We start from the raw sequence: 27412 nt of genomic DNA, 5'->3' as shown, positions 1-27412 counted from the left end.
TTGGCACACAGACATGCGTGCATCAACGGCATGCTTTTAGGAGCTGGTTCAGTCAGTAAAGTTGTTTTTCTTATAAACTAAGGATGTGCTTATAATCTCAGTACTAGGGAGGCAGAATCAGACCGTGTAGTCTAGCCTAATAGATCAGCTCCAGGCCAATGAGAAGGTGGGTGCCTTTTCCAAGAATATCACCCGTGCTTATCCGGTGATATCTTGGTCTCCATATGCAATATACACAGATAGTCACATGGTCACAAACATGCAGGCACACACCTAGCTTGTCCTGAAACAGTAGTGTGGTGGGTAGAAGCCAGGCTAGCCTCAAACTCAGAAATTGATATGCCTCTGCCTCCGAGTGCTAGGATTAAAAGTATGCACCACCACCCCCAGCTACACTATTTCCTTTTAAAGGTAGTAGTGGTCCACTTTTCCAATGGCTCCTCTCCTAAGTATTTTATGATATGTAAGCCCAGCAGTTTTACTTAGAACTGCCGGTCTTGGCTAAATGCTGAGCCTGGTTTTTTTCATTCAGAAGGACATCACCCTTTTGCTTCAAGGTTGACTACTTTGCTTTTGGAGTTACTGTGCATTAATAAATTTAGACCGGTGGTGTTTAGTTCTAGCTGCTGCCTCTTCCTGGGAAGGTTACGTCAGCCTCAGCTGTATATGTGACCGGCTGTGCTGTGATGTGGTGGGTGTGGTGGCTCCTCAGTGAACACTTTTGTTTCCATTTTTGCCTGTTTCCTTCAGTGAATAGCTGCTCTTCCCTCATTATCTAGCATGATTCTAGTCAGGTCTTCAGTTGAAGAAATGAAGATACCATTATTTCTTACCAGAAGATGCTGGACCCTCAAGAGTGCTCTCCTTTCTAATAGAGAAGCTGACTTCTATGTAGGCATAAACAACTCTTGTCTCCCTGTCTTTCTTTTCCCTGAGTTCCTGATTAGTTTAATGTTACTTCAAGCTTTAAGTCCCCAGAGACTGGATGTTTTAAACATTAGCCAGTAAGCTAGAGTACTCACTGGTACTTCATTCCTTGGCCTCTCTGCTGTGTAAGTTTCTATTCCTCAGTTCAGCCTTCCACCTTAGCTAGCGCCCAAAACAAAGTTCTAGATGGAGCCTCTGTGTTCCTTCTGATGTACTCTTGCCCCCCCAGATGCTGGAGAATCAGATGGAAGTGAGGAAGAAGGAGATCGAGGAACTGCAAAGCCAAGCCCAGGCACTGAGTCAGGAGGGGAAGAGCACAGATGAGGTGGACAGCAAACGCCTCACTGTGCAGACCAAGTTCATGGAGCTTCTGGAGCCCTTGAATGAAAGGAAGCATAATCTGCTGGCTTCCAAGGAGATCCACCAGTTCAACAGGGATGTAGAGGACGAGATTGTGAGTAGCCCTCAAGCGTCCTGGAGCAAGTGGTTCATTTTCTGTTGGATTACCTCAAACTGAGTCATTGACTTGAGCCCTCATAGCCCGCCCTCCATGTTGTAGTGCTCTGTCCCTCACATGCACACGTGGAAATGCACTCTCTTCTTCCTGGAATTGTAAAGACATGCCAGGATTTTAATGCCACCAGAATCAGACTTAAACTAACCACAGGGCTCACAGAGTGTCCCAACACCAAGGATGTCCAAGAGTATATCCTGGCCCCTCTGAGGAAAGGCTGAACCTTCCCCTCTGGAGCTCCCCTTGTCCTCCTTACAGTTTCTTTGTTCTTCACGTGGTCCACTTTTCATTCTCAATTTTTTTCTAGCTGTGGGTTGGCGAGAGGATGCCTTTGGCAACTTCCACAGATCATGGCCACAACCTTCAAACTGTGCAGCTGTTAATAAAGAAAAACCAGGTAAGCGTTTCTGCCAAGGCTAGCTGTACCTGATAAACTGCTGAATTGTAATACAGATGACGTGAGAGAGTTTCGAAGGTTTGTGAGTTCTGCTTGGTGTGCAACATTTCAAAATAAGGACCAGGCCTTGGCCATTTAGCAAACTGTTTTTGCCTCTTCTGCACAGACCCTCCAGAAAGAAATCCAGGGACACCAGCCTCGTATTGATGACATCTTTGAGAGGAGCCAAAACATCATCACAGATAGCAGCAGCCTCAATGCCGAGGCTATCAGACAGAGGCTCGCCGATCTGAAGCAGCTGTGGGGGCTCCTCATTGAGGAAACTGAGAAACGCCATAGACGGCTCGAGGAGGCACACAAGGCCCAGCAATACTACTTTGATGCAGCTGAAGCAGAGGCATGGATGAGTGAACAGGAACTGTACATGATGTCTGAGGAAAAGGCCAAGGTGAGAGATGCTTCCCAGCTCCCATGAGGAGGTATGCCTCAAAAGAGTGACCTATTCAGATCCTTTCAGCTGCTAGCTACATAGTGTCTTTATTCCACGTGCTGCCTCTGTGTGTGTGTGTGTGTGTGTGTGTGTGTGTGTGTGTGTGTGTGTGTGTGTAAATATATATATACACATGTACATATGTATGTAAGTGTACACACACACACACACACACTTGTTTGAGACAGGGCTTCCCTAAGGTATCCTTGGTCTGGTCTGGCCTTGAACTCACAGAGATCTACCTTCCTTGGCCTCCAATTACTGGGATTACAGGCATGTCCTACCATGCCTTCTAGAATTATTCATAAAATCACCCAGGCTCTTTAACATACAAAATGGTTTTAAGACCATTAAAAGGACTTTAAGGCTATAGAATGCTGTCATGCAGATGCATACCAGACTGAGGTTTTTAGCTAGCTGATGTACATGTACATTAGACTTAGCAAGGTCCCCTCTACCTTACAGTGGCCTTGGCCACACTACAGGTTCCCCTTTGCAGAGGCCTCTATTAGTCCTGGCCAATGCACTCAGCCATGTCTGCCCATGGTTATATTATACTTGTTTTGTTTCTTTCTGATGATTCTTCCTCTTGTACCACCTCACCAGGCATAAATTAACTAATTTATTGCCCCAGGCATAACTTCTGGCTATGGTTTTGATGGTCCCTTTCTTTGCAGGATGAGCAGAGTGCTGTCTCCATGTTGAAAAAGCACCAGATTTTGGAACAGGCTGTTGAGGACTATGCAGAGACAGTGCACCAGCTCTCCAAGACCAGCCGGGCACTGGTGGCTGACAGCCATCCCGAAAGGTGGGTGACAGTTTGAGGATGAGGCCACCCAGGCTGTTGATTCTTCAGTGAGGGTGTCTTACTAACCTGCCCCAAAAGAAAATGGCACCGTCCATCATCATCACCAGTAGTGGTAAAGCAGGTCACCTAAGAGCCTGTGGTGTACTAGGAAGGTAAAATTGTTACTCAGAGTTGCACTCAGTAATTATTTTGTGTTAAATATCTCATGTTGAAAGATCACTAGTATCATAAGTTGTACGTATATTGGGCTGACAGAAGTTCAGCTGGAACAGCTATCTAGTCCAAGTGTGATGGTGTTCGCCTTTTATTCCAGCACTTGGGAGGCAGAGTCAGTTAGATCTCTGAGTTCAAGTCCACCGTGGTTTACATAGCCAGCTATAGGCTAGACAAGATTATATAGTGGGGCCCTGTCTGAAAAAAAAAAAAAAAAAAGCTGTTTGGGAAAGCAGTGATTAAGAGGACTAAGGCAGGAGTGCCTAGACTTATGAAGTAAAATGGGTCTCACAAAACCAAGATATTGGCACTTCCTAACAGGAAAGACATGAAAGATTGTGAGCTCTCTGGTCATCAGGCTGCTGTGGTAACTGGGAGAGAAGAACCGGCAGGCTTTCTCAGAGCCACCTTTTAAGACTCACGAAGGAAAAAAAAATGGTTTGAGTGTTTGTTTGTCCAGTGCAAGACAGGCAGGGAAAGGTGAGGTCAGTGGGTCTCTTGGTACATGAGGAAGCCCTTGAGATGTTCATAACTAGATTCCCAAGGAAGAATAGACTGCGATGCAGCCTTCTCCCTCTCCTGTCATGAGATTTTTATTCTGGTGACAAATTCCAGGAAGTAGGATTCAGTCTCCTAGCTACACTGAGCAAACAGGAGCAGACAGAGCCAGCTCTGCTAGCAAAGAAAGGCCACAGCCCAGCAAGCAGGAGCTGCACAGGCCAGAGAAGAGCCCTAGAGGACAGCCTGTGCCTTCTGGCAGTGGAGGATGGTTCCAGTATTTTCATTAACTTTTAGCAGTGGGGAAAAAAATCAGGGTGGCCTTTGCCTTAATTATTTTCTTTGGTTTCTGTATTCGCTCTTCATCATTTGAAATGGAGGTTATTCAGGGTTTTGTTTTTTAGACCAGATAGGTTAAAATGGAAGCTTCTTTGGGGAAATTTTGGTGTAACAATTATGTTATCCTCACTCCATTGTGTGTCTTCAGAAGACATTTGAGGTACCTTCCTCACTGCTGGTTCTTTTTCAGTGAGCGTATTAGCATGCGGCAGTCAAAGGTCGACAAGCTGTATGCTGGCCTGAAGGACCTTGCTGAGGAGAGGAGAGGGAAACTTGATGAGAGGCACAGGCTATTCCAGCTCAACAGGGAGGTAGATGACCTGGAACAGTGGATCGCCGAGAGGGAAGTGGTTGCAGGCTCCCATGAGTTGGGACAGGACTATGAGCATGTCACGGCAAGTACTTGGGGAAGTGGGTGGTGGTATGGAAGGCCATTGGCATTCCTGGGCTGGCAGGTCATGGGTATGGTTTCGGCTTGGTGCTTTTGTTGGGTGACCTTGTAATGGATGACATTCCTCGCCACAAGTAGACAAGATAGGTGCTGCAGTCCAGAGCTAGCTGTGGTTCTTCGGGCTTGAGTGTCCCTTGTGCCTCCCACGTGGCGTCTCTTTCCGGCGGCATTCATGTGATGGGGTAAAAGCCCCACAGTGCTCGCAGTGATTTCCTTGTGTGCATCCCATTTCAGATGTTACAAGAACGGTTCCGAGAATTTGCTCGAGACACAGGAAACATTGGGCAGGAGCGTGTAGATACAGTTAACCACATGGCAGATGACCTCATCAATTCTGGACATTCAGATGCTGCGACTATTGCTGAGTGGAAAGATGGTCTCAATGAAGCCTGGGCTGACCTCCTGGAGCTCATTGACACGAGAACACAGATTCTTGCTGCCTCTTACGAACTTCATAAGTTTTACCATGATGCCAAGGAGATCTTTGGCCGCATCCAGGACAAACACAAGAAACTCCCTGAGGAGCTTGGAAGAGATCAGAACACCGTGGAGACTTTACAGAGAATGCACACCACCTTTGAACATGACATCCAAGCTCTGGGCACTCAGGTAGGTAGAGCTGCCCAGGGCAAGGGAGTGTCCCTGTAGAGTATCTCCTTATAGAGTATCTTGGGCCTCTCTGTCTCTATTTCTTGGCTCCTCAGAATGTACCTGAAATGATACCCAAACACACATGTATATGCACATGAACATGCACACCCTACCCAGGAAAGCTTTGTAGTCTGTACAGTTCTGAATTTGTCACACTTGAAAGTAACGTTAGGTGAACATGGTGGTGTTTAAATTAGGCAGATGCACATAGAAAGCCTCAATACAAGTTCCTGTTATGGCGATGTGGCCGTCAGGATCACTTTGGAAACAGTTTCTCATTGTCTTCCACCAGCCAGGTTCATTTTTCTGCATTGATTGCTCTTATTAATTCTTTGTGTTAGCATACGAAGTGAGAATCTCTTTGACACGTCTGATCTTCTAGCTCCAGCACTCTATGAAGTGGCTTAGCACTAAAACAATTTTGAGGATGTTGAGAAAACAGTGGAACAGTGAGACTCAATAGTGTTTGCTCTCTCCTTTGCCTTCTAATCTCGAGTTTCCTGATCAGTCTTAGTTCTTGCAGGTGAAAAATGGTCACCTCCCTCCTCCAAATTGATGTTCCCAGAGAAGAAGCCGATTTTGCCCAATTGTTTTAATCCTGAGAAGTCAAGAGTTCTGCTCTTGCTTATTGAAAGCAAATGATCAACAGAGTCAGGAGAAGGCCAGATGCAGTATACTCTTACTCCATTGGATCTGAGTACAGTCTTAGGATAAGGAACCCAATGGAAAGGAGAATGGGCAGAGGCTATTTGCTAGTGAATATTTAACTCCTCTCCCATGACACAAGCCGAGACTTGGCCCAGATTGGTTTAAGTGAGTATGTACCTCACCATGCTTCAGCACTTAGGACTTGTTCTGTAGAGGTCTTGACTACCATCTGGAGTCTCAGTTCTCACGTTCTCTCTGGCTGTGAGTTAATTTACCCCTCTATGCTTGGGTTTCCTGCTGCCTTGAGGGTTGAGATGATCCTTGTAAAGCAGATCTGCTAATGTGTCCCCGCTATTGTTTTTAAGAAATGCTAAGGGATGCTTTGCAGTAGTCTAGAGACAATTAAGAACTGGGTCCTTCCACATTTACTTTTAAAACTATAGGATGCTTAAGAGATAGAATCATTCCCTGTTTTTTCATTAAATACTTTTGCCTCATGAGACTGTTAAAGCTTCATGCACACCACCTAGAAACCAACCCCTCAAGTCTGTTGGGTTTCACCTACTCACCATGTCACTGTAGAAGCCATTAAGATCCATGAAAAGATGGTGGCCCTCCTGAGGCACCAACCCACAAACACTTGCTCAGAGGTAGTAACGGTCTTGAGTGGCCAAGGCGGTCCTTAACTCCTGTGCTAGCTTCTCCAGAGAGACCCTATTTTAAAGAAAATAACCAGAAGCACAAGAAATGATGACTGTGACTTGGAAGACAAAGAAACTGATTTTCAAGTAATCTCCTACATCTTGCTCATGATCATCTGACTTACATACCTTAAGTGTAATTCAGAAATAGAGACGATGTCCCAAAGCAAATAGAACATGAGTATCAAATCACCATGCAGAGACCAAGTCCTGTTGATTTTTTTTTTTCTGTGTATCTTTTTTAGAAACTCCCATGTTCTTGCCACGGCTTAAAGTCCTTTTGTACAATTGAGGGTCAATAATCCACCTTCTCCCAAATCATAATAACATTGGGTGACCCCCATCTCATTGTCCCTGGCATTTCTCCAAATAACCTCCCTTAGTCATGAGAGGCTCCTCCAGGACTGTGGACTGTGGACTTCGGTCACATAGTTTTAGCACCAGATAATGTCAGACATGAGTCTTGACGTATAGCACTGTGAATGGGTTAAGTGTTTCATGTACAACACAGTGAAAATGGACACCCAAGGATAAGGTAGTGGATACAGTGGTGCACAGCACACATTTAGTCCTTACACTTGGGAGGCAGAGACAGATGGATCTGAGTTTGAAGCCAGCCTGGTTACATAGTGAGTTTCAGGGCAGCAGGGCCTAGATAGTGAGACCCTGTCTCCAAAAAGGGGGGTGGGAGTCTAAAATAGTCACTGGTTTCTTCTACAATGACAAATCTCCATCATTATCTAAAGTTATAGCCTGTTTTTCACCCTTTGTCACAGAAAGTAGAATCTTACTTTTAAAACAATACTTGGTTTGTTGTGGGGGCATGTGTGCCTTGCAGGTAAAATGGTAGCTCTGTAGTGGTCCTTCCTACCATTGTGTGATCCAGTGTTCACCTGAAGTCAGCAGGCTTATATTTCAAGTGCCTTTACCTATTTGTCAGCCCACCCACTCCCACTTACTTTTAAAAGTTAGGCTAGCCTGGAATTCACTGTATAGCTGAGGATGACCTTGAACTCCTGATCCTCCTGCCTCTGCCTCTCAAGTTTGGGGTTTACAGGTATGTGCCAGCACACCCAGCCAGTCAAGGTATTTTTTTTTTTTTATCTTGGAATGTGTCTAGATGTATACCTACTCAGCTCTGTCTTCACATCCCAGGCTACAGGACTTCCCTGTGTTCCCAGAGCATTGTATTTCTTTCATTGTTTGAACCTACTTAATAATGATTCAGTAGGTTTGGGGTTTTGTGACTTGGCTCTACCCAGTGAAACAAGAGCTTGTTAAGAGGCACAGACCTAGCAACCTATGACTCCTTCCCACTGCTCTTTATGGTGAAACAGTAGGTAAGGAAGGGAAGGGATGATAGTGGCAAGGCCATAGTAGTGAAACCTGGCTTTTCTTCTCTGTGGCTTCACAGGTGAGGCAGCTGCAGGAGGATGCAGCCCGCCTCCAAGCAGCCTATGCAGGGGACAAGGCTGACGACATCCAAAAGCGTGAGAACGAGGTCCTGGAAGCCTGGAAGTCCCTGCTGGATGCTTGTGAGGGTCGCAGGGTGCGGCTAGTAGACACGGGAGACAAGTTCCGCTTCTTCAGCATGGTGCGTGACCTCATGCTCTGGATGGAAGATGTCATCCGGCAAATCGAGGCCCAGGAGAAACCCCGGTAAGGCTCCTGGCCACTGAGGTATGGGTCTTCAGAAAAGAGCTCCACAGGTGGTGTTCCCTTCCTCTAGGCTCTCACTCCTACACCCCCATATTGCACACTCACTCACCCGCACCTTCCCACCCAGGCTTTTTGGAGTTACTTTTCCGTATCTTTGTTATATTAAAAGTCTCTGGTTGAGGATTTAGCTCATGGTAGAGCGCTAGGCAAGCGCAAGGTCCTGGGTTTGGTCCCCAGCTCTGAAAAAAAGAAAAAAAAAAGTCTCTGTTTTCACATATATCACAAAGTGATATTCACCCTTAATATTTGTTTCAAAAGTGTCCTGAACTGAAGTGAGCAGTGTCTTCCCTTTAGTTTGGTTTCTTTCAAAGCAGTGAAGATTTTAATAGATAAGCAGAGGTATCAGTTCCTGAGTGCTTTCCTCCACATCTGGTTTTGTATTTCTGTATGTCTCAAGGACATCAACTGTTCCATCAGCCTGTTCGGTCTGGCTGTTCTTTCTGTGCCTTCTCGAAGGAGTATCTGCTTGCATTGCATGTAAGGGTAAAGATATGAACTGAAACCCAGTGGTTTTCTTTTGTGCACTCCAAGATGCCTTTTTCGCACGTTACAGTGTTAGCTGGTCCTGAGCGAAGTATTACTGGACTTTAGCAGCTTGGCCTGAGTTTAGGCTACAAATCAGCCCTAAGAAAGACAATTAGGCTGTCAGTTTTCTCCAAATTATGAGTTTTAAAGCCTACATGTTTATTTGAAAAGCTTCTCTCAGAGGAGATGTTACTTTCTTATAGGGATGTGTCATCTGTTGAACTGTTAATGAATAATCATCAAGGCATCAAAGCTGAAATCGATGCTCGTAATGACAGTTTTACAGCTTGCATTGAACTTGGGAAAGCCCTGCTGGCAAGGAAACACTATGCTTCTGAGGAGGTAGGATGCTGCATTGCTTTGGGACCTGACATGAACTCAGCCAGTGTTAGGATGTAAAATGCTTTTATTTTGCATGTGTCTTTGAAGTCTCCCACAATCCATAGGGATTGGTTCCAAGACCTCTCTGAATAGTAGAATCCATAGATGGTTAGATAACATATGTAAAATGTCATAGGATTTATTCAAAACTTTAGAACATCTCTGGACCTCGTGTCATACCTAACACAGGGGAGTCTGTTGTACTGTAGTAAGAAATAACAAGCCAAGTCCATGTGTTCAGTGTCATTGCAGTTTTTCTGATATTTTTGTTCTGTGTAGTTGTGCACTTGAGTACAAGGCCTACAATACACTGCAAGTGAGTGCATTTCTTTACATCATTTTGAAGCTTAATCTGTCTGCTTAGAATAACTTACATAAAACCGTAGACCCCAAACCAGCAATTGTTTAGCCAGAGATCATTTTTGAGGGTTCCAGGTATAAAAACAGCCTGTGAACTCCTCGGTGGGATGGCTTTGGCTGTCTCTTATCTCTGGCTGCAGCTCTGGTCAGGACAGTAGCACTGATGTTCCCTTCATAACACCCTTCACAGGAGTGGATGTCTCTTGGAAAAGCCAAGGCTTTGTCGGTATTGTCGTCCTTCTTTTCATGAACGTTACTGTGTCGGGGAGCTGTACAGTCTAGTGACACAGCACACAGTTTGCTGCCTCAGCACAGGCAGCTTGAGCTAGAACTTCCACCCCTTCTGGAACACTAGCTGTGTTCTTCCCTCCACTCCCAAGACATGAAATAATACATTTAAGCTGATACTTTGCAGCGTAGAGGAAAATACATTTTCTTGTACAAAGTGCTCATCCAGGACACACAAAAGATTGCAGTGTTTTATTAAGGCCCTTGTTTTTGTGCAGATCAAGGAAAAGTTACTGCAGTTGACGGAGAAAAGAAAAGAAATGATCGACAAGTGGGAAGACCGATGGGAGTGGTTAAGACTGAGTAAGGACAAGCATACCTTATTTACTTTTATGTTCTTCCTGTGTGTCCACGGAATGTATACAAATTGAACTTTCTGCTTAAATTAATATCAGAGTATTATCTCATGATTTTAAAGTTTTAAATGTTTCTTTCTCAGTGTATTCATACTTAATACTGTCTTTAAGAAGTTCTTGGGGGCTGGCTGGAGAGATGGCTCAGCAGCTGGGAGCACTTACTGCTCTTCCCGGACGACCTGAGTTTAGTTCCCAGCACCCGTGTGAGGCTCACATCCTGCACATCTCCCGCTCCAGAGCATCTTAACATCTCTAGCTCCTGTGTGCACCTCACACACACACACACACACACACACACACACACACACTAAAAATGTGCAGGGTGTGGTGGTGGTGTACACCTTTAATCACTCAAGAGTCAAAGAAATACAGTTCTGTCTGAGATCAAGGCTAGCCTAGTCTACATAGCAAGGTCTAAGAACAGACAGGGATATGAAGAGTGACACTGTCTCTATAGAAAAAACAAAAATAAATAATAAAAAGTTCTCTCCCTGTTCTTCCCTCTCTCCTCCCTCTCTTTCACCTCTCTCCACCTTCCTCTCTCTCCTCTCCCCCTCTCCTCCTTCCTCACTCTCTCTCCTCTCTACCTCTCTCCCTCTCCCTCCCCTCTCTGTATAACCCCAGTGTACCTGGAATTATGAGCCCTCACTGGATTCAAAATGTACAGTATTAAGAGTAGCACCTTATGTTTGATTTGAACATTAAAAATAGTTAAATTCAAGCTTTTTTTAAAAATCTATACTCTAACATGTTGTGTTGATACTTTAGGCTCTGTCTTGCATTCTAACCTCATTCCCTTCTTTTGTAGACTCTTAGTAAAAACTAAAGTTGTATAGAAAACCCAGTAGGGCCCAGAGCCCTCTGATGCCCTGTTACTAGGGGAAGTTTCATTCTGTGTATCAAAGCCTGTGTCATACCTGCTGTGAACTGGATACCAGGCTATAATCTGGTTTACAGTGGTGACTTGCATGCTACCTACCTTGAAGAATTGACAGTTCCCTAGTTTCTTGTCAATTTATACGTTGTCGGGTCCATCATGATATCAAAATAAGATGATTAGCCCGTTCCTGGCTCAGTGATACTCAGCACAGTAGGTTCTTATCCACCTGGCCCGAGACACTGCTGCGTGAGCTGCTATGACTGTGCACCATTAGTCCAGCTAAGCCAGGCTCTAATCCCGTTCATCATAACTGCACTGGGAGGAGAGCTCTTCCTCACATGGAGGACAAGGCCCTGTCTTCTCCCTTTGTTCGTATTCCTATCCTCTCAGTCCTCCAAGAGAAAAATTGGATTTCAACCTAATACAAGCTGCTATGTGAATTCCTGCCTCATCTGCATAGTCTGGCATGTAGAGGTTGTGTGTCCTGTAAGGGCTCTGAGATCTGGTCTCTCAGAATTAGGCCATATGACAGAGTAAATTATAAGCCTGTATAGTCCACCTGAGAGCCACTGTCCACATATGCTCTTGGAAAATAGAAGTCATCTAAAATTTGACTTGTGTTCATATTTGGTAAACATAGAAAAGTATGTTAGAATAGTATTTTTTTAATATTTTAGGTTAAATCAAAATTCAATTAAAGCAATTACCCCTATTCTTGGACATTCTTGCCTGTGTGGCTCCCTGGGTTTACATTTGATGGCATTTGGTGTCATAGATGATACAGTGGCATGCTTAGGCCAGTGCTGTTGTGTGGCCCTGTGACAGACTCTCATTCTTGGTTCCCTGTGCAGTTTTGGAGGTCCATCAGTTCTCAAGAGATGCCAGTGTGGCTGAGGCTTGGCTGCTGGGACAGGAGCCATACCTATCCAGCCGCGAAATCGGCCAGAGTGTGGATGAAGTGGAGAAGCTTATTAAGCGCCATGAGGCATTTGAAAAATCTGCAGCGACCTGGGATGAGAGATTCTCTGCCCTGGAAAGGTTGACAACAGTAAGTGTCCAAGAGATGTCTGGCAGGCACAGGAATCAAATGGATCAGATCAGATCTTGAACCACTACTAAATCATCTCCATTCCAAATCATCTTTCTCCAGCCAGAGCTTTAAAGCAGAGCTTGAGCACTGGTCTTCCTTCTTCCAAAACGTTTATTCATAGAACATGGACTCTGACTGTCCGTACCTCTGGCGAGTGAGCATGTGTCAAAACAGAATCTTTTACAATGCAGCTGTTGCTCATGGAATGGATTCATTTCAGGAAGACTATTCTGTGACTTTTATTCTTTTTCCCTGTTTTTCTCCTACAATACAGGTGCTTCCTTGAACGTTTTTGTGGGTCCATGGTGGGTTTTTATTGAGACTTCATGGAAAGTCTGGCTTCAACCCCCCCCCCCGCCCCCGCAACTTTTCCCTCAACAAAGTTAAGAAGATGTAGTTAATTTTGAAATCTCTATTCCCAGAAGGAAATTAACCATCCAAAGGAGTTTTCCAGTTAGGGGTAGACAGCCCTCTCTTCCCTGCAGCTTTAGATGGTAGCTACAGTGCTCATGGACATAATGCCATTCATTGTATTTGCTGTATTGATCTTTGAGGTTGTCCAGTATGAACCATTGTAGAAAAAGTCTCTTGGGTTTCTAGAACATTCTTCAAAAACATCAAAGGTCTTAGCCCTGATAAACAGCAGCCTATTCTCCTGTAGTTGGAGCTACTGGAAGTGCGCAGACAGCAAGAGGAAGAAGAAAGAAAGAGGCGACCACCGTCTCCGGAGCCAAGCGCGAAGGTTTCAGAGGAGGCTGAGTCCCAGCAATGGTGAGACACTGGAAGCATAAGAGGCTAAAACAATGGTTTTGGTGGCAAGTGAGATTATGGGGCATCTGTTCTAAGTCTCGTAAAGCCAGGAACATATCCTTCCTGTTCACTGTCTCATCAGTACCATTGAGACTCATGTAGCAATGCCAAGTGACAGTTGAGAGCAGTCGCACGGCGGAGTGAAGTGTAGAGGAGGGGGAGCAGGACACACACACACAGACACACTCCTCTGGGTGACTCACTGAGATTTCAAGGCAGTGGTTCTGTGATAGGGAAGAACTGATTTCCTATTTGCAGAAGGCTGTTGGCGAGTTGTACACCATGAAAGTCTAAAATGAATTTATCAGGTGGGACTGGTGACTAGGTTAGATGGTTCCTAACCTATTTTAGGAACCATCTAAAACACATAGAAGTGCCAGGTGTAACAATATGACATTGTGTGGAAGAAGGATGTTCACACTTGTTTTTTTTTTTTTTTCCTTCTCTCTTTCCTTCTTTCTCTTCTTTCTATCCTTCCCTTCGGTTTTCCAATCTCACCCTAACAGGGACACTTCAAAAGGAGACCAAGTTTCCCAGAATGGTTTGCCGGCTGAGCAGGGATCTCCACGGGTTAGTTACCGCTCTCAAACGTACCAAAACTACAAAAACTTTAATAGCAGACGGACAGCCAGTGACCATTCGTGGTCTGGACTGTGAAGTTCCAACCATTTGTCAAGAACCATTCTGTCCACATCCTTTGACCTTTTTGGCTTCCACGTCACCCAAAGTGTTAAAATTTTTACTTAACTCATAGCTTTCCTTGATTTCATATTTGTTTGCATTTAATATGTTTATTTGGATCCTCATTGCCTCAAAGCATCATACTTAATTTTTGTTTATTTATTGTGAGCTTTTTACTTTAAGGTTTTACATGAGTAATTGAAATTAAATTATAGCATAATGAAGAAATGAGAATCTAACAGGTACGGCACAGACAAGTTACCCTAACAGGGCACAGTACTCTGCTATAGGTGCTGTGTTATTTACAAGTATTATTAACCTATAGTAGTTTAGTAACTAGGAAAACCGGTTTGTAAGGAAGGAGACATTTACTACTAAGGTTAGGCCTGCAGTCATTCCGTGGAGAATGTGTTCATCAAATGGCCCCAAAGAAGCTGAGTCTTGTTGGGAAGCTGCTTAAGTTTTAGGCGCAGGACCCAAAATGTTCTGAGACCCTTGGGTCGTTTATTACTTTGTACAAGCCCAATAATCTTCTCTTTTCTGCCAAGTACTCAACCCAGAAATGTAGGCTTCTGTGCAGCACACGGTACAGCCCACTGATTGCTGCCACCAGCTATGTCTTGGTCAATGTTGCCGCTGCCAGCACTCAGGACGTGGCAAATTCCAGCAGCTCTCACTCGGCCTGTGTTAGGAGCCTGCCTACCGAACATCAGTCAGAGGCTTCAGAGTGTCAAACTCTTTTAAGCAAGTGGAACAAAAGCCATTTTGGTTCATCCTGATTACTTGAACGATACACTCAATGCCCTGTATCTGGGAGCACTTGCGGAGGTGTCCTGGCCCTAGAGGGCTACTTCAATGTCTTGACTGACAGAAACTCTTGTGTGTTAAATGAAGCTCGAAGTTCTCTAGGAAGGAGTCCTCAGAATGGCATGTATTGGGCCACTAGCAGGGATTGAAAACATTTTAACAGAAATCCTTTTTCTTAGGCGTAAAAGCTGATAAAAGGGGTGACTTCCTGGTTCTGATCAAAACCAAACCAAACCCTCATTGCAGCAAAGCCTTGCAAGACACTCCCTTGCTCATTTGCCATATTTAGATGCCTTAGTGGAGTCAGAGCCATGTTTGGTATGTGTTTTCCATGAGCTAAGTCTAATTTGTCTTTTCATCTCATGATGCATTTTTTCTCTTTTGTCAGGATAACATCATATAGCATCTTATTTGTTCTTCCTAATCTCTATGTACATATCTATCTACCTGTAACCGTAGATAGCTATCTAGATAGACACCAAGCTTCTTATACTCCGGGCTAGTATGCATCATTATCGGGTCTCTGCCTTAAAACACATCCAAATTTATATTAAAAAAAAAAAAACTATAGATTTTCTTTGGTCACTAGGGTTCCAAATCATACTGTGTCACTGATCATATATATGATACGCTTTACGTGATCATACTTGCTTATATATGATGTTTCCATATATGTGCTGTGTGTTTAAGTTTTATATCATCCAGACTGATAACCAAATTTTAATGCTTTTTTATATCAAAACAGAAAACACACATAAGCACACAAGACAGGAGTGCTAAGATACTGTTTAGCATTTGCTCTGCTGCCTATTTTTGTCTGTGTTTTTAATTAACGATTGGATTGTATTGGAAGGAGAAAAAGCAGTTTCATTATTTTGGATGATGATGCAGAGACTCATGTTAATGAACTCGAAAATGGTGTTGCTTCATGTACTTTGAAAACCAATCAGGTGTTTTGTGCGCTTCTACTTATCATGTTGCATTCATGTTCACATCCTGATTTCAGTGCCTCAGATATGCCTGGCCACAAAAGCACTCTGAATTAATTGCTAAAGGGAAGCAACAACATGCGTGTGTGTGGAGGGGGGTTGGGGGGTCTCATCACATACATGTACCATTGTTTGATCTTAGCACTGTGATTTGCTTTTGACGTCTGTCCTAGTGATGTGTGTTGTCTGCTGGCATGCTCATAGCACATGTCCATTAAAGGTCATTTTGTTCCTTTATTTGTTGGCATGCTTATAGCACATGTCCATTAAAGTTCATTTTGTCCTTTTATTTTCATTGTTTTCTTGGTTAGTGATTTCATTTGCATAAACATTAATTTTCTCTGCATACTGGTGTGGGGTTTTCTCTTTCTTTCTAACTCCAAAGAAAAAATTTTTGCTGCAGAATTTCCATCAGAAGAAACTTCCCTTGTCTTCAACTACCTTGAAGTGTGACCAGCTCTGATAAATTATAGCCATTTCCAGATAAACTTCTGCCCACCCAGCACTAGTGGTTTCCATGTCAAAGCTGCAGCACTAAATTTTTTTTAACCTGGTGTCTGTACCTACTAACCCATGTGTCTCCACTCACACTGGCTCAGGCCTTCCACACCAACTCACACATGCTCCGTATATGAGTTTCCTGAGATCCCACTAGGAGAGATTTGTCAACTGTAAGGTCCCTCAGCATTCTTTTGACTTGGGCTTTGGTTACTTCCCCTCCTCCAACTTGCCCATAACAGCAAAAAGAGAATCCAGGTATAGTGGGATATACTTGCAAGCAGAAGCTCTGGCAGGAGGATTGGGAGTTTGAGCCCATCCTGGGCAACAAAGCAAAGAGAGGAGGGGAAAAAAGTAGTAGCCTGTTGCTCAAACCATGCCCGTGGGCTGCTGCCGTCATAGCCAGGCCAACTGAGTACTCTGTCCCCCACCGTGTGTCTTTCTGCCCTGTTAATCCACTTACCATATTGGTATGAGAATAGAGAATTTTAATAAAAAACAACCTTAAGATTACATAGTCTCCAGTCATACCCTAAACCTTGATGCTAATTATGCTAGTTTACATAAACTTATCATTTCATGCCCTTCTACCAAGTTCACGTGACCATTTTTCAGATAGTTAGCCTTGTTTTAAATAATCAGGGTCCATCAATCTAGATAAGACTTAGGCAAGAGAGTTGACAGATCTGAGTGTTAAGTGGTGGTGGTCAGTCTACTGCTTATACTGCCAAGGTTGCTGCTAACTGGGTGTCACTCTGACTCTGGGCAGCAGTGGTGGGGACTGTAGCTAATGACTGTGCCATTGGTAATTCCATGTTGTCTGTGTATGAGGGGTGCAGGTTGTCTGTAATCTACTAAAGCATCAGCCACACCCAGCTTTAGTAACTTGCTAATCCGTGCCCTGGGTATATCAGCCAGGGGCTGCTACAGTTAATGGTACACAGTTGATGGTACACAGGCCGAAAACGATTAAGAATCAAGACCCTACTACATTTCCAAAGCCGAAAAACCGTGTGGGTTACAATTTAAGTGAGCTTGGGAAGGAACGCTCCTGAAGACGTCTCCAGACTGAAGGGTCAAAGCCGCTGGAAGCCTGGCTGTCTCTGGGCTCCCGTCTCAGTGCAGCAAGGCACCGTGATCAACCACCCGTGATGGGGAAGGCCCTGGTTCAGTCTTTGTTTGGGGGTAAATAGCTGTGTGGTGTTGAGTGACTGTGATTGGCTTTTTCAGCTCCTTTAACACAAACTACAACCCACTCACAATCAACTTGGACAGATGTGGTTCAGTTGGTGTTTGTGGACTTGCCTCATTTCCTTCCAGCTCTTAAGTTCCAAAGTCTAACGGGGATGATAGATGTGAAGTGCATGACCGTTGTCCTAATTTTTGCATGTGTTTATGGTGATCTGGAGTGGAGGGGTGTGGGAGAAGAGCCAGGGATCCTCTTTGAGAAACCAAAGGTGTTTACTTGTTGCATCTGGGGAATGCTGTGTAGTTCTGATAGGATTGTCTTTCCTTCTGTTTGTGAATGCCCTTTTGCTTCAACTTCAGCCCTTCTGACGATGCCCTTGGATGTAAGGTGGCTGCTGTATAACGTCCACTCTCATACTTACTATGTGTGACTGTTCCCATTGTCTTTGTTTTTTAACGTAACTGTAAGAGGAGATGATCTGAGTTATGTTAGCGAGAATGGAGTACTCAGAGGAGTAGAGTGCAGTAAAACTCTTACTGGCATTTCGCTTTTCTCATTTCCCCGCAAGTGGGCGAGCATTAATCCATTCCCACCTTCTAATGTCCTTGGTGTCCAGCTGGCTTTGCGGGGTGTGCACTGGTTTTACTGCACTGCCTCCATCTGCACCAGGCATTTATACACAGCCACGTGTGCAAGTCAGAGCGTATGTGGTCCTGCCTTGCTCTCAGGGCTCTCTGAACGGCCTCTCCACTGTCCCTAGATGGCAGGAACCATGGAAACAAGTGAAATGGTCAACGGTGCTGCTGAGCAGAGGACAAGCTCCAAAGAATCCAGTCCTGTTCCTTCTCCCACCTCGGACCGCAAGGCCAAATCTGCACTTCCAGCCCAGAGTGCTGCCACCCTGCCAGCCAGGACCCTGGAGACGCCTGCGGCCCAGATGGAAGGCTTCCTCAATCGGAAGCACGAGTGGGAGGCCCACAATAAGAAAGCCTCAAGCAGGTAAAGACAGCAGCACAGGGGAAAGAGGGGAGGGAAGTCACCCGTGTGGAGGGGGCCCAGCGTCATGCAGGATTGGCATTCAGAAGGTCAGAGCTTTTCATTCTGCGACCAGTGTGTCGAGAAGTGCTCAGTGAGGAGAGGAGATGTAGTGGGCCAGAATCGCAGGAATGGCCTGAGGCTTATCCTGAGGAGGAACTCACTATAGTGAAGTTGAACAATCTCCTACAGTGAAGTGACTTCTTTATAGGGTTCCTTATGGGATCCAGCTTTCACAGATGCTCACTTCTCTGTGTGAGTCTCGAGATGACTGTCTCCCACCAGTCTTTTAAGTTTATTATTTAGCTGATGAGAAAGTAGGTGCTCTGAGAGGTTGTAAACTGAGATGAAAATCACATCTGATTCCAGAGCCTGTGTGCTTAAATTACTATACACGTGGAGCATCCACCGTACATGTTGGAGGTGTCCACTGTACAAAGGGCTTGGTTACAGTCTGATGTTCTCGTTAAGTTAACGTATTCTAACGGTATGCCCCTTGCATACTGTTGGCGCACACCTGAGTCTAGCTCCCCCGAAGGGATTCCACAAACACTAATGACCCTGGATCTACCCTCTTGTCAGTACTGCACCACAAAAAAACAGTCACTAAGGCTGGGGGAGATTGTGCTTGAGAATAAGGAGCCTTGCCTGTGTTCCTGAACAGGAGTGAAAAGCTTCAAGGGCGACATGTTGCGGAAGGGACGGCAGCTCACGTGTCCTCCAACACAGCGCTGCGTCCCTCCCCAGGTGCTCCTTAGCCGTATGCACTGTTCCAAGGGGGTTGGGGCAGGAGCTGTTCCTCAGCATATGTTCATTTTATGTTGGAGAGGCTTCGTTTTCTTGTGAAGTTCTTCTGGGAAGGGTAAGCACAGAGCCTTGATACTCCTCTCTCTACTCCTCTCTCTCTGCTGTACCCACTCAGGTCCTGGCACAATGTTTATTGTGTCATAAATAACCAAGAAATGGGCTTCTACAAAGATGCCAAGAGTGCTGCTTCTGGCGTCCCCTACCACAGTGAGGTCCCTGTGAGTTTGAAAGAGGCCATCTGCGAAGTGGCCCTTGATTACAAGAAGAAGAAGCATGTGTTCAAGCTAAGGTGAGAGTTTGCAGGCTCGTGGCTGTCTGGGTGTGTTCATCTCACTGAGGTTGGCTCTCTCACAAAGGTACTGTGGTAGCCGTGTCTCCTCCTACTATTCTCAGTCCCTGAGAAAGCCTACTGGACTTGCTGGATTGATTCTGTGGGACCAAGGCCACTCTTGCCTGGGCCTGGTTGTGCATCTGGACCCAGCGGAAAAGGAGCCTTCGTTTCATGACCTGGAACACACTGTTCCCTGACATTGCTGTGGGCTGTTAACATTGCGGTACATAATGGGAGCTTTAAAAAGCCCATTTTGAGTCCTTCTGGCTTATGAGGACTAAGGAATTACCATGTTCGCTACAGATAGGTACTGCGAGTCATCCTAGAGCCTGAGGAAACCAACAGGAAGCACTTGAGTGGGACAGGCCATCCTCCCCAAGTCTTGCCACACTTCTGCATCCAAATGACTCCTCCTTGTGGAAGACACCCCCTCACACCACATCCACATCCATGACCATGGTGTTTGGAGATGGCCAAACCATTTTGTTTCTTAAAAGTGGATAAAGAAAAGGCAGGGTGGGTGAGAGGATGCTCAGTGGTAACGGTGCTGCTGCCAAGCCTGATTGCATAGCCTCCCTCCTCAAAACCCTCATGGTAGACAGGGGAGGAGAGGAGAGGAGAGGAGAAAGGAAAAGGAGGGGAAGGGGAAGGAGGACAGGAAACGTCCTCTTGTGTGTTATTTTTGACCTTCACGAGTGTGCATGCACATATTTTCAAAATACCTTTGTAAGTGCAGAAGTAAAGCCTCTTGACAGCCTGTCACTTCATGTGCTGCTGATTGGCTCTGTTGCTTTGGATCTGACGAGCTTCATCTTGGTTGGCCAGAGGATCACCCTGGGGGGACATGGTTGATGACCACATGCTGTCTTGAGGAATGGCCTCCCAGGTGTGGCTGCTTTCGTTCCCATGAGAAAAATCTAAAGGACTTTTTTTTCCATATCAGTTGGGCAACTCTAGAATTTGCAGATGTGAGAGACATAAACTCTGAAACTAGAATTTGAAGAGTATTCACCTTTTTTGAAGTCTTCTCCTGAATTTATTTTTGGTCAGCAATTAAGAATCCAAATGGCCATAACCAAACCAGACCTTCCAGAGGTTGGACTTTTTTGATCCTTCTGTTGGATTAAAGCACCAGATTGCCTGTGCATATTGGATTTATCTGGTAAATTAATGGCTTCTTATGATTAGGGGCCATTGTCCGGCTAATGCCCCTCTCTAGGCCTGGTCAATAGCCCATGTAGAGCTCTATTGGTATCTCTGAGGTAAAGCCCACCACCTGCGTGTAACCCACCCTAGATTAAGGGGATTGTGGGGTTCTGTTTGTTTTGGTTTTTTTTGTTTGTTTGTTTGTTTGGTTTAGGTTGGTTTTTTTGTTTTTGTTTTTTTTGGTTTTTTTTTTTTTTGGTTCTGTTTTGTATTTTGAGACAAAGTTCCTCTGTGCCCTGGCCATTTTGGAAATCGAGCTATAGACCAGGCTTGCCTGGAACTCACCTACCTCGGCCTCCCAATTACTGGAACTAAATAAAGGTGTGCATCACCACACCTGGCCTGTATTTTTTTTAATTTATATTTTTTAACTTTCTAATATGAAATTGTCACCTACATAATTGTAAAATGTAATTTTCTTGAAATTACAGACTAAGTGATGGCAACGAGTACCTCTTCCAAGCCAAAGATGATGTAAGTTACTACTTGGTTTTGTTTTTTCACGTACCAAAGTTCATGGAAGTATTTGTGAGCTAAAAGAAGCAAATATCATCTTGTCCCTCCATAAGGAAGGGAAGCTAGAACAACATCCACTAGATTCAGTAGAAACGAGGAGCAAGGTCCTTGCCTGCTACTCCTTAGAACAAGGTACAGGGAGGTGGCCCAGGACTGAGTGTATCCTGATGCCAGTCTAAAGCCTGTGCACTGCACTGCATTATCATTAGCGTCTCCACCTCAGAAGACAGGGTCACCTCAGTGTCACAGCGTGTGTAGCAATTTAAATGTTAAAAGGCCCCTTCCACGAGAGATAACTCTGGAGGGGGCGTGAGGACTTGTAAGATGGCTTGGTTGGTGAAGGGCCTGCCACCAAAGCTGATGACCTGAGTTTGATCCCCAGGACATACTTTATATAAAGAGAGAATGAACTCTGAAAAACTGTCTTCTGATGAGTATAAACTCGTGTCTACACACACACACACACACACTGAAAAGGTTTTTTTTTTTTTATTTAAGGAGTAAGAGCACTTTCTTAATGCGAGTGACGTCTCACAGCCTAAGATTAGCCTTCCAGCTTCTGTAGGTGTATATATCCCAGACTGACGGCCTGCACACAGCACTGGGGCCAGTCCATCTAGAGGCAGAGCCATAGCCACTCTGGTAGTGAGAAAGCAGATAGGCATTTAAGGACAGTGACTCTAGTTAGCGGCACTGCTGCCAAGCATTCCAGCTGCCAGGCATGGAGCATCATGGAGGTAAGACCAGGACTCCTCATGCCCACACCTCTTGACCAAGTCTTACCTGTGTCTTCCTCTGCGTAGGATGAAATGAACACATGGATCCAGGCTATCACCTCTGCCATCTCCTCTGACAAGCACGACACGTCTGCCAGCACCCAGAGTACGCCAGCATCCAGCCGAGCGCAGACCTTACCCACCAGCGTCGTCACCATCACCAGCGAGTCCAGTCCTGGCAAGAGGGAGAAGGACAAAGAGAAAGACAAAGAGAAGCGGTTCAGCCTTTTCGGCAAGAAGAAGTGAACTTCCCTGTTGTCCTTCCCTTCTCTTACCTTTAGCAAGAGTCCAGCATGCAAGCTCAGACCAACACATTACTCTGTGCCTAATGTTCCTCCATGTAGTTGATTTTCTTTCTTTTTTTTTTTTTAATAAATTTTTTAATTTATAGAGTATTTCTGAGGGTTGGGGGAAACATAACTAAACACTTTATCTCCAAGTTAAAAAAGTTTGAGGTACAGAGGGAAGGCCAGATTTTTTAATGAAATTATATAGATTAGATCTCAGTATTTAAACTGTTCCTCAATTTTGTGAGGCTGTGTTGGAAATAACCCGCCTCTGATGCTGTTGGTATGCAAGGCAGCGGTGCTTACACAATATTTCCTGTGCTCTCCAGAGACGATGGACTGATTTCCTGACACTACTCTCCCTTCACTTCCGTGGTTACCTTGAGTCTTGACTTACAAGTGCCCACGATGGGTGTAGCCTTTATTAAACAGATCGTGTATTCTGATCTCTCGCTGCAGCCACAGTGCAGCTCCCTATAAACCTGCAGCCCAAACCATTTGTATCAGGCATCACCTACTAACACAGACGTGCGCGGCTTTTCTGCATCAATTGCTGTGACGGTTCAGAATGTTGGTATACAAGAAGGAATAGAAAACTGATAAGGTTTTAAATAATCTGTAATTTCAATCTTTTTTTTCTGAAATACATTATATTGTATGTTTGAAATAATTCTAGTACAAAGTATAATAAAACTAGATGTATAATAAACCCTTTAAATCATTGCTAAGTGTATAAGTGGAACTGAAGCATTTATTGGACAAAGTAATGTTACTCTAATGGTTACTTGCTCGCTCCTGCGTGGCCACACTGTTATAATTTGCTTCATTACCTTGCTATTTGATACATAGTGTGCATTTCTCTGTCACTGTAACTATTGTAATGACAAATTTTCATCTTACTGCACAATCAAAGTGTCATTGATTAGGAATGACCTCCAGAGTCTGAGCCTGGACAGGGAGTGGGCGCTCAGGCCTGGTGCTCTGTTGTACGACCTGTACCTCTCAACTTTTGCCCCGTCTGTTAAATATATGCTATGTCATTAAATGCTTTTAAATCTAACCTTGTGAGTAACAGGTGTTTCTCCTTTGCTGTCCAAGCATGCCTAATAGGGGACTCACAAAGGAAGAAATAGCAAACAGAAAGGGTTAAATGGTGAGGCTGGGTCCCTCTATCACTCTGTGTGTGTGTGTGTGTGTGTGTGTGTGTGTGTGTGTGTGTGTGTGTGTGTGTGTGTGTGTGTGTGTGTGTGTGTGTGTGTGTGCTGGCTTTGAAAGCTATAACAAATGAAAAATGAATAGGAGTGGTGAATGATGACCTTGTAACCTTGAGCCCGACAAAAGGAGAGGCAGTGTTTCATGAAAAAGAACAAGGACTAATAAATACCTTAGACTAAGGAGGACTGTGCTGCCACTCTTGCTTCCCCCTTTCAGAACAAAAGCTATTCTTGGTAATATGTAAACAACTGACATGGCTGTGGCAGTGCTCACACTGCTCCAGAATTATAGATATTTTGAGTGTTCTCCAAACATCACATTTGCCACAGGACTTTCCCAGTGCTTAGGGCCTCTGAGGTGGACAGTTGGAGGCTATCTTGGTTATGGTGTCTTTGAAATCCAGCAGTCAGTTCACTTTATTTCTGGTCAAGGTTAGGGAGAGCCTGACGCAGGACCTTGCCAAAGCCTGGTTTATTGTGTCACCATCCGATGGGGCCCCAGAGGCAAAAGGCTTTTGAAAGGCCTTCACTTCTCCCTTTGAGAATTTGTCACCCTTTGGAGACCCACTGTGTCTCAAGTGGAAGTGGAGGCAGAGGAATACTAGACAGTTCCTGGAACTAAGTCCTTTCTCTATGGGGTGTCTGGGTAGAGTGGGACATGGGAGATTTCCTCAAGGCACACAAATCTTAGCGCACACAGCGCCTCCCCCAGGAGCATCTACTTGAAAGTGGAGTTGCCATTTTAGATTGTTTTAGTAAATTATTTCTATTACTCTCCAAGCATAATTTTCTAAGGGAAATCTCTCGCTCAGTGTTTTAATCTCCCACCCAAAGTCTTCATCTAAGGTAATGGTTCTCGACCTCTGGGTCAAGGTAAGAGATACCCTGCATATCAGATACTTAGGATTAATAACAGTAGTAAGATTACAATTATGAAGCAGCAACAAAATAATTTTATGGTTGGGGTCCCCACAACATGAACTGTGTTAAAGGGTCACAGCACCCTAACACCATAACAAGTATCCCCCATTACCTCTGCCAAGCACCTACTGTGTGCCAGCCACTCCAAGAAGCCGCGCTCGGGTGTAAGTTCTCCAGCCTCTCAAGCCTTTGGGAGGAATAAGCTCTCAGAGATGAACACCACTGTATATAATTCGAGTTCTGTCTACCTGGTAGTACTTTTTGAACACATTTGCCAACATACTTAAGCCTGTCCTCTGGCTGTCCTGGAACTCACTCTATAGTCCAGGCTGTCCTCAAACTTAAGAGACCTGCCTGACTCTGCTTCCCTGAGTAACATCGCAGATCTTAATATTCCCTCTTTATTTTCCAACCACAACTGACTTAGGAGAGCAGACACTGGTTACTAAGTAGGGAGGCCTTCAAGGGGCTTCCTGTTCCTATTGCTCTTAAGGCACAATCTGCAAAGTCTCCTGCTTCCTGGTAGAGGAATACTTCAGATACACCTATAAATCAACAGTAAAGAGCTGGTGTGTGGTGATACACATTTACATGAGAGGCTGGACAGACAACTGAAGAGTTAAGAGCACTTGGCTGTTCTTGCAGAGGACCCAGGTCGGGTTCCCAGAACCCACACCTGGCAGCTCATATCCAGCTGTAGCTGTAATTCCAAGGGATGGAACACTTCTGGCTTCCATGGGTACCAGGCACACATGTGGTGCACATACATAAACGCAGACACACATACATACACATAAATCTTTTAAATTTACACATTAGCAAGATCCCTCCCTGTCTTCGTTAAGGTTTTATTGCTGTGAAGAGCCACCATGACCACAACAACTCCTATAAAGAAAAACATTTGATTGGAGCTGGCTTACAGTTTCAGAGGTTTAGTCTGTTATTGTTCATCATTGCAGGAAACATGATGGCATGCAGGTAGATATGATGCTAGAGAAAGGAGTCGAGAGGGTTTTTTGTTTGTTTTAAGATTTCTTATGTATATAATGATCTGCCTGCATGCCAGAAGAGGTCACCAGATCTCATTATAGATGGTTGTGAGCCACCACCATATGGTTGCTGAGAACCGAACTCAGGGCTTCCAGAAGAACAGACAATGCTACTAACCTCTGAGTCATCTCTCCAGCCCAGGAGTTGAGAGTTCTACATCTTGATCCATAGGGCTGCCACACTGCGCATAGCTTGAGTATAGGAGACTTCAAAGCCTCCCCTCACAGTGACACACTTCCTCCAACAAGGCCACACCTCCTAATAGCGCCACTTCGTGTGAGCCAAGCGCTCAGACACATGAGACTATGGGAGCCATTCCTATTCAAATCAACACGTCTGCCAAAGAATCAGCAAGAAAAGCACTAGGCAGGAAGAGCCTTGAGTTAAGAATAGAGATGGATCTTGCTTGCTTGCTTGCCCTGTATCCACAAAGCCTGTGCCTGCTCCTTGGTGAGCCCTGTTCATTGTTCCAGCAGAGATGAACTAAACAGTGGCAATGTTGGGGCCACAAGAAGCAAGTGAAAGCAGCCGAAGGAGGCTGGAAGGAAACAGGATGCTAGCACTAAGAGCAGGAGTGTCACCACAAAGAAGGAAAGACACCCAAGCCAGAGCTGGTGGGACAACACCATAGTGTCTGAAGCTTCATCAAGGCCTTCCTGACCTCATGACTGGCATTCTCATGGCCACATGTTCACTCCGCTGTATCATGTCTAGATCTTGGAAAGAGGATGTTTGTCTGGTTCTCTTTGGTCTCCTGCTGTATAGGCCTAGGCTCTGGGAATATAGAATTGAATGTGAGCATACCCATACAGAAGAAAGAAGTGCTTTGCTAAGAAACGAGGAGCTTGAGCAGAATCGAGCATGCAAGAACAACCCCAAGGCCAGTCAGCCGGTGATGTGATATGGAACTGAGCAACTGGTTTTGCTTGTTTCCTCTCTTTGTTCTCAGATAGTGACTTTGTCTTGCTAATAGTCACAGGCTACACTGGATATGATGTCATGCCAAGCAAAGCGCTGAGCTTGTGAGTTACGTTATCTGCAACCATGGTAGCATCTTGATTGCACAGGGGAGGTACATACAGTTTAGCATTTGTGCTTAGACAAATAATTCCAGGGGCTGGAATTCTGACACCCTCTCCAGTGTTCATTCTCACTCTGTACTGATACCCACGGCATTCCTACCAGCTCCTCTGAGCTGTGAAGCAGCGACCTTGAAAATGCCAGCCAGCAAAGGGGAAGCGAATGGTGACCCACCAACACCCTGAGGGCAGACAGTCTTGGGAAGGGATATTGAATGGTCGATATGTGGGAGTGTCTCCCATGGGCTCATGTTTTAAGCTGATTGTGGCAGTTTTGACGGTTTTCAAGCCTGGCTGAGGGAATTAGATCTCTGGGGTCTTTGGAGGTCAGACCCGCTGCTCTGGTTTCTACCCAGTGAATATCCAATAGCCTACCACTCCTGCCACAGTGAACTAAAACTACTGAAACCATGAGGCAAAACTAAATTTTCCTACCTTGTTTCTGTTAGACATTGCTGCCATAGCTACTTGGGAAATGACTCGTACAGACCACAGAAGCTCTGCTGTGTTCACTCAACAGCTGTGAAAACCCAGACTGATTGATGGATAGATCTTTTTGTAGGTAGGAACGCCTAGAGAATCTTCCTGCTTCTGCCTCCCAGGCCAAACCTAGGTTACTGTGTGCGGTGTGATGTGTGTTCTATGCAGATGCGCAGGGTATGCAAGTATGTGGTGACCCAAGGACAACTTCAGATGCTGTCTCTTAGAACTGTTCACCAGCCAGCAAGGTCCCATTGTGATACCATTACTTCCTTTTTTCCTTCCCTGAATTGTAAGAACTGCAGGTGAATTTAAAATATTAATACAGCTGGTATTCCAAGAAAATATAAATTAGAACCCAGCAGCAGGACCTGAAGCAGAAACCATGGAGAAATGCTACTTCCTGGCTTGCTCTGGCTTCCTTGCTGTCCTGGCTTTCTCAGTTTGGTTTCCTATATACCTCAGGACCAGGGGCAGCACTGCCCACATGAGTTGGACCC

At 44.9% G+C, this 27412-nt stretch overlaps 1 protein-coding gene across 8 annotated transcripts in view; it reads left to right on the top strand.

The window, feature by feature from the left end:
- The window catches only part of Sptbn1 (spectrin, beta, non-erythrocytic 1), a 199833-nt gene extending 176605 nt beyond the window's left edge, over positions 1 to 23228 (top strand). For all 8 annotated transcript variants that reach the window (XM_087583670.1, NM_001410274.1, XM_087583673.1 and 5 more), the window contains 16 exon segments: positions 1157 to 1381; positions 1749 to 1838; positions 2005 to 2286; positions 3006 to 3136; positions 4377 to 4581; positions 4872 to 5246; positions 8052 to 8296; positions 9085 to 9223; positions 10129 to 10213; positions 11998 to 12194; positions 12898 to 13007; positions 13553 to 13616; positions 17971 to 18209; positions 19168 to 19341; positions 21021 to 21063; positions 21909 to 23228. In XM_087583670.1, coding sequence (XP_087439796.1) covers positions 1157 to 1381; positions 1749 to 1838; positions 2005 to 2286; positions 3006 to 3136; positions 4377 to 4581; positions 4872 to 5246; positions 8052 to 8296; positions 9085 to 9223; positions 10129 to 10213; positions 11998 to 12194; positions 12898 to 13007; positions 13553 to 13616; positions 17971 to 18209; positions 19168 to 19341; positions 21021 to 21063; positions 21909 to 22127 — 2823 coding nt within the window. In that variant the 3' untranslated portion in view covers positions 22128 to 23228.
- The last annotated feature ends 4184 nt before the right edge of the window (positions 23229 to 27412 follow it).

Source organism: Rattus norvegicus, chromosome 14 (assembly GCF_021556685.1).
Source record: "Rattus norvegicus strain SHRSP/BbbUtx chromosome 14, alternate assembly SHRSP_T2T, whole genome shotgun sequence".
NCBI classification, from domain to species: domain Eukaryota; kingdom Metazoa; phylum Chordata; class Mammalia; order Rodentia; family Muridae; genus Rattus; species Rattus norvegicus.
Note: the sequence above shows the minus strand (reverse complement) of the source record. Positions and strands in the feature narration are given on the sequence as shown.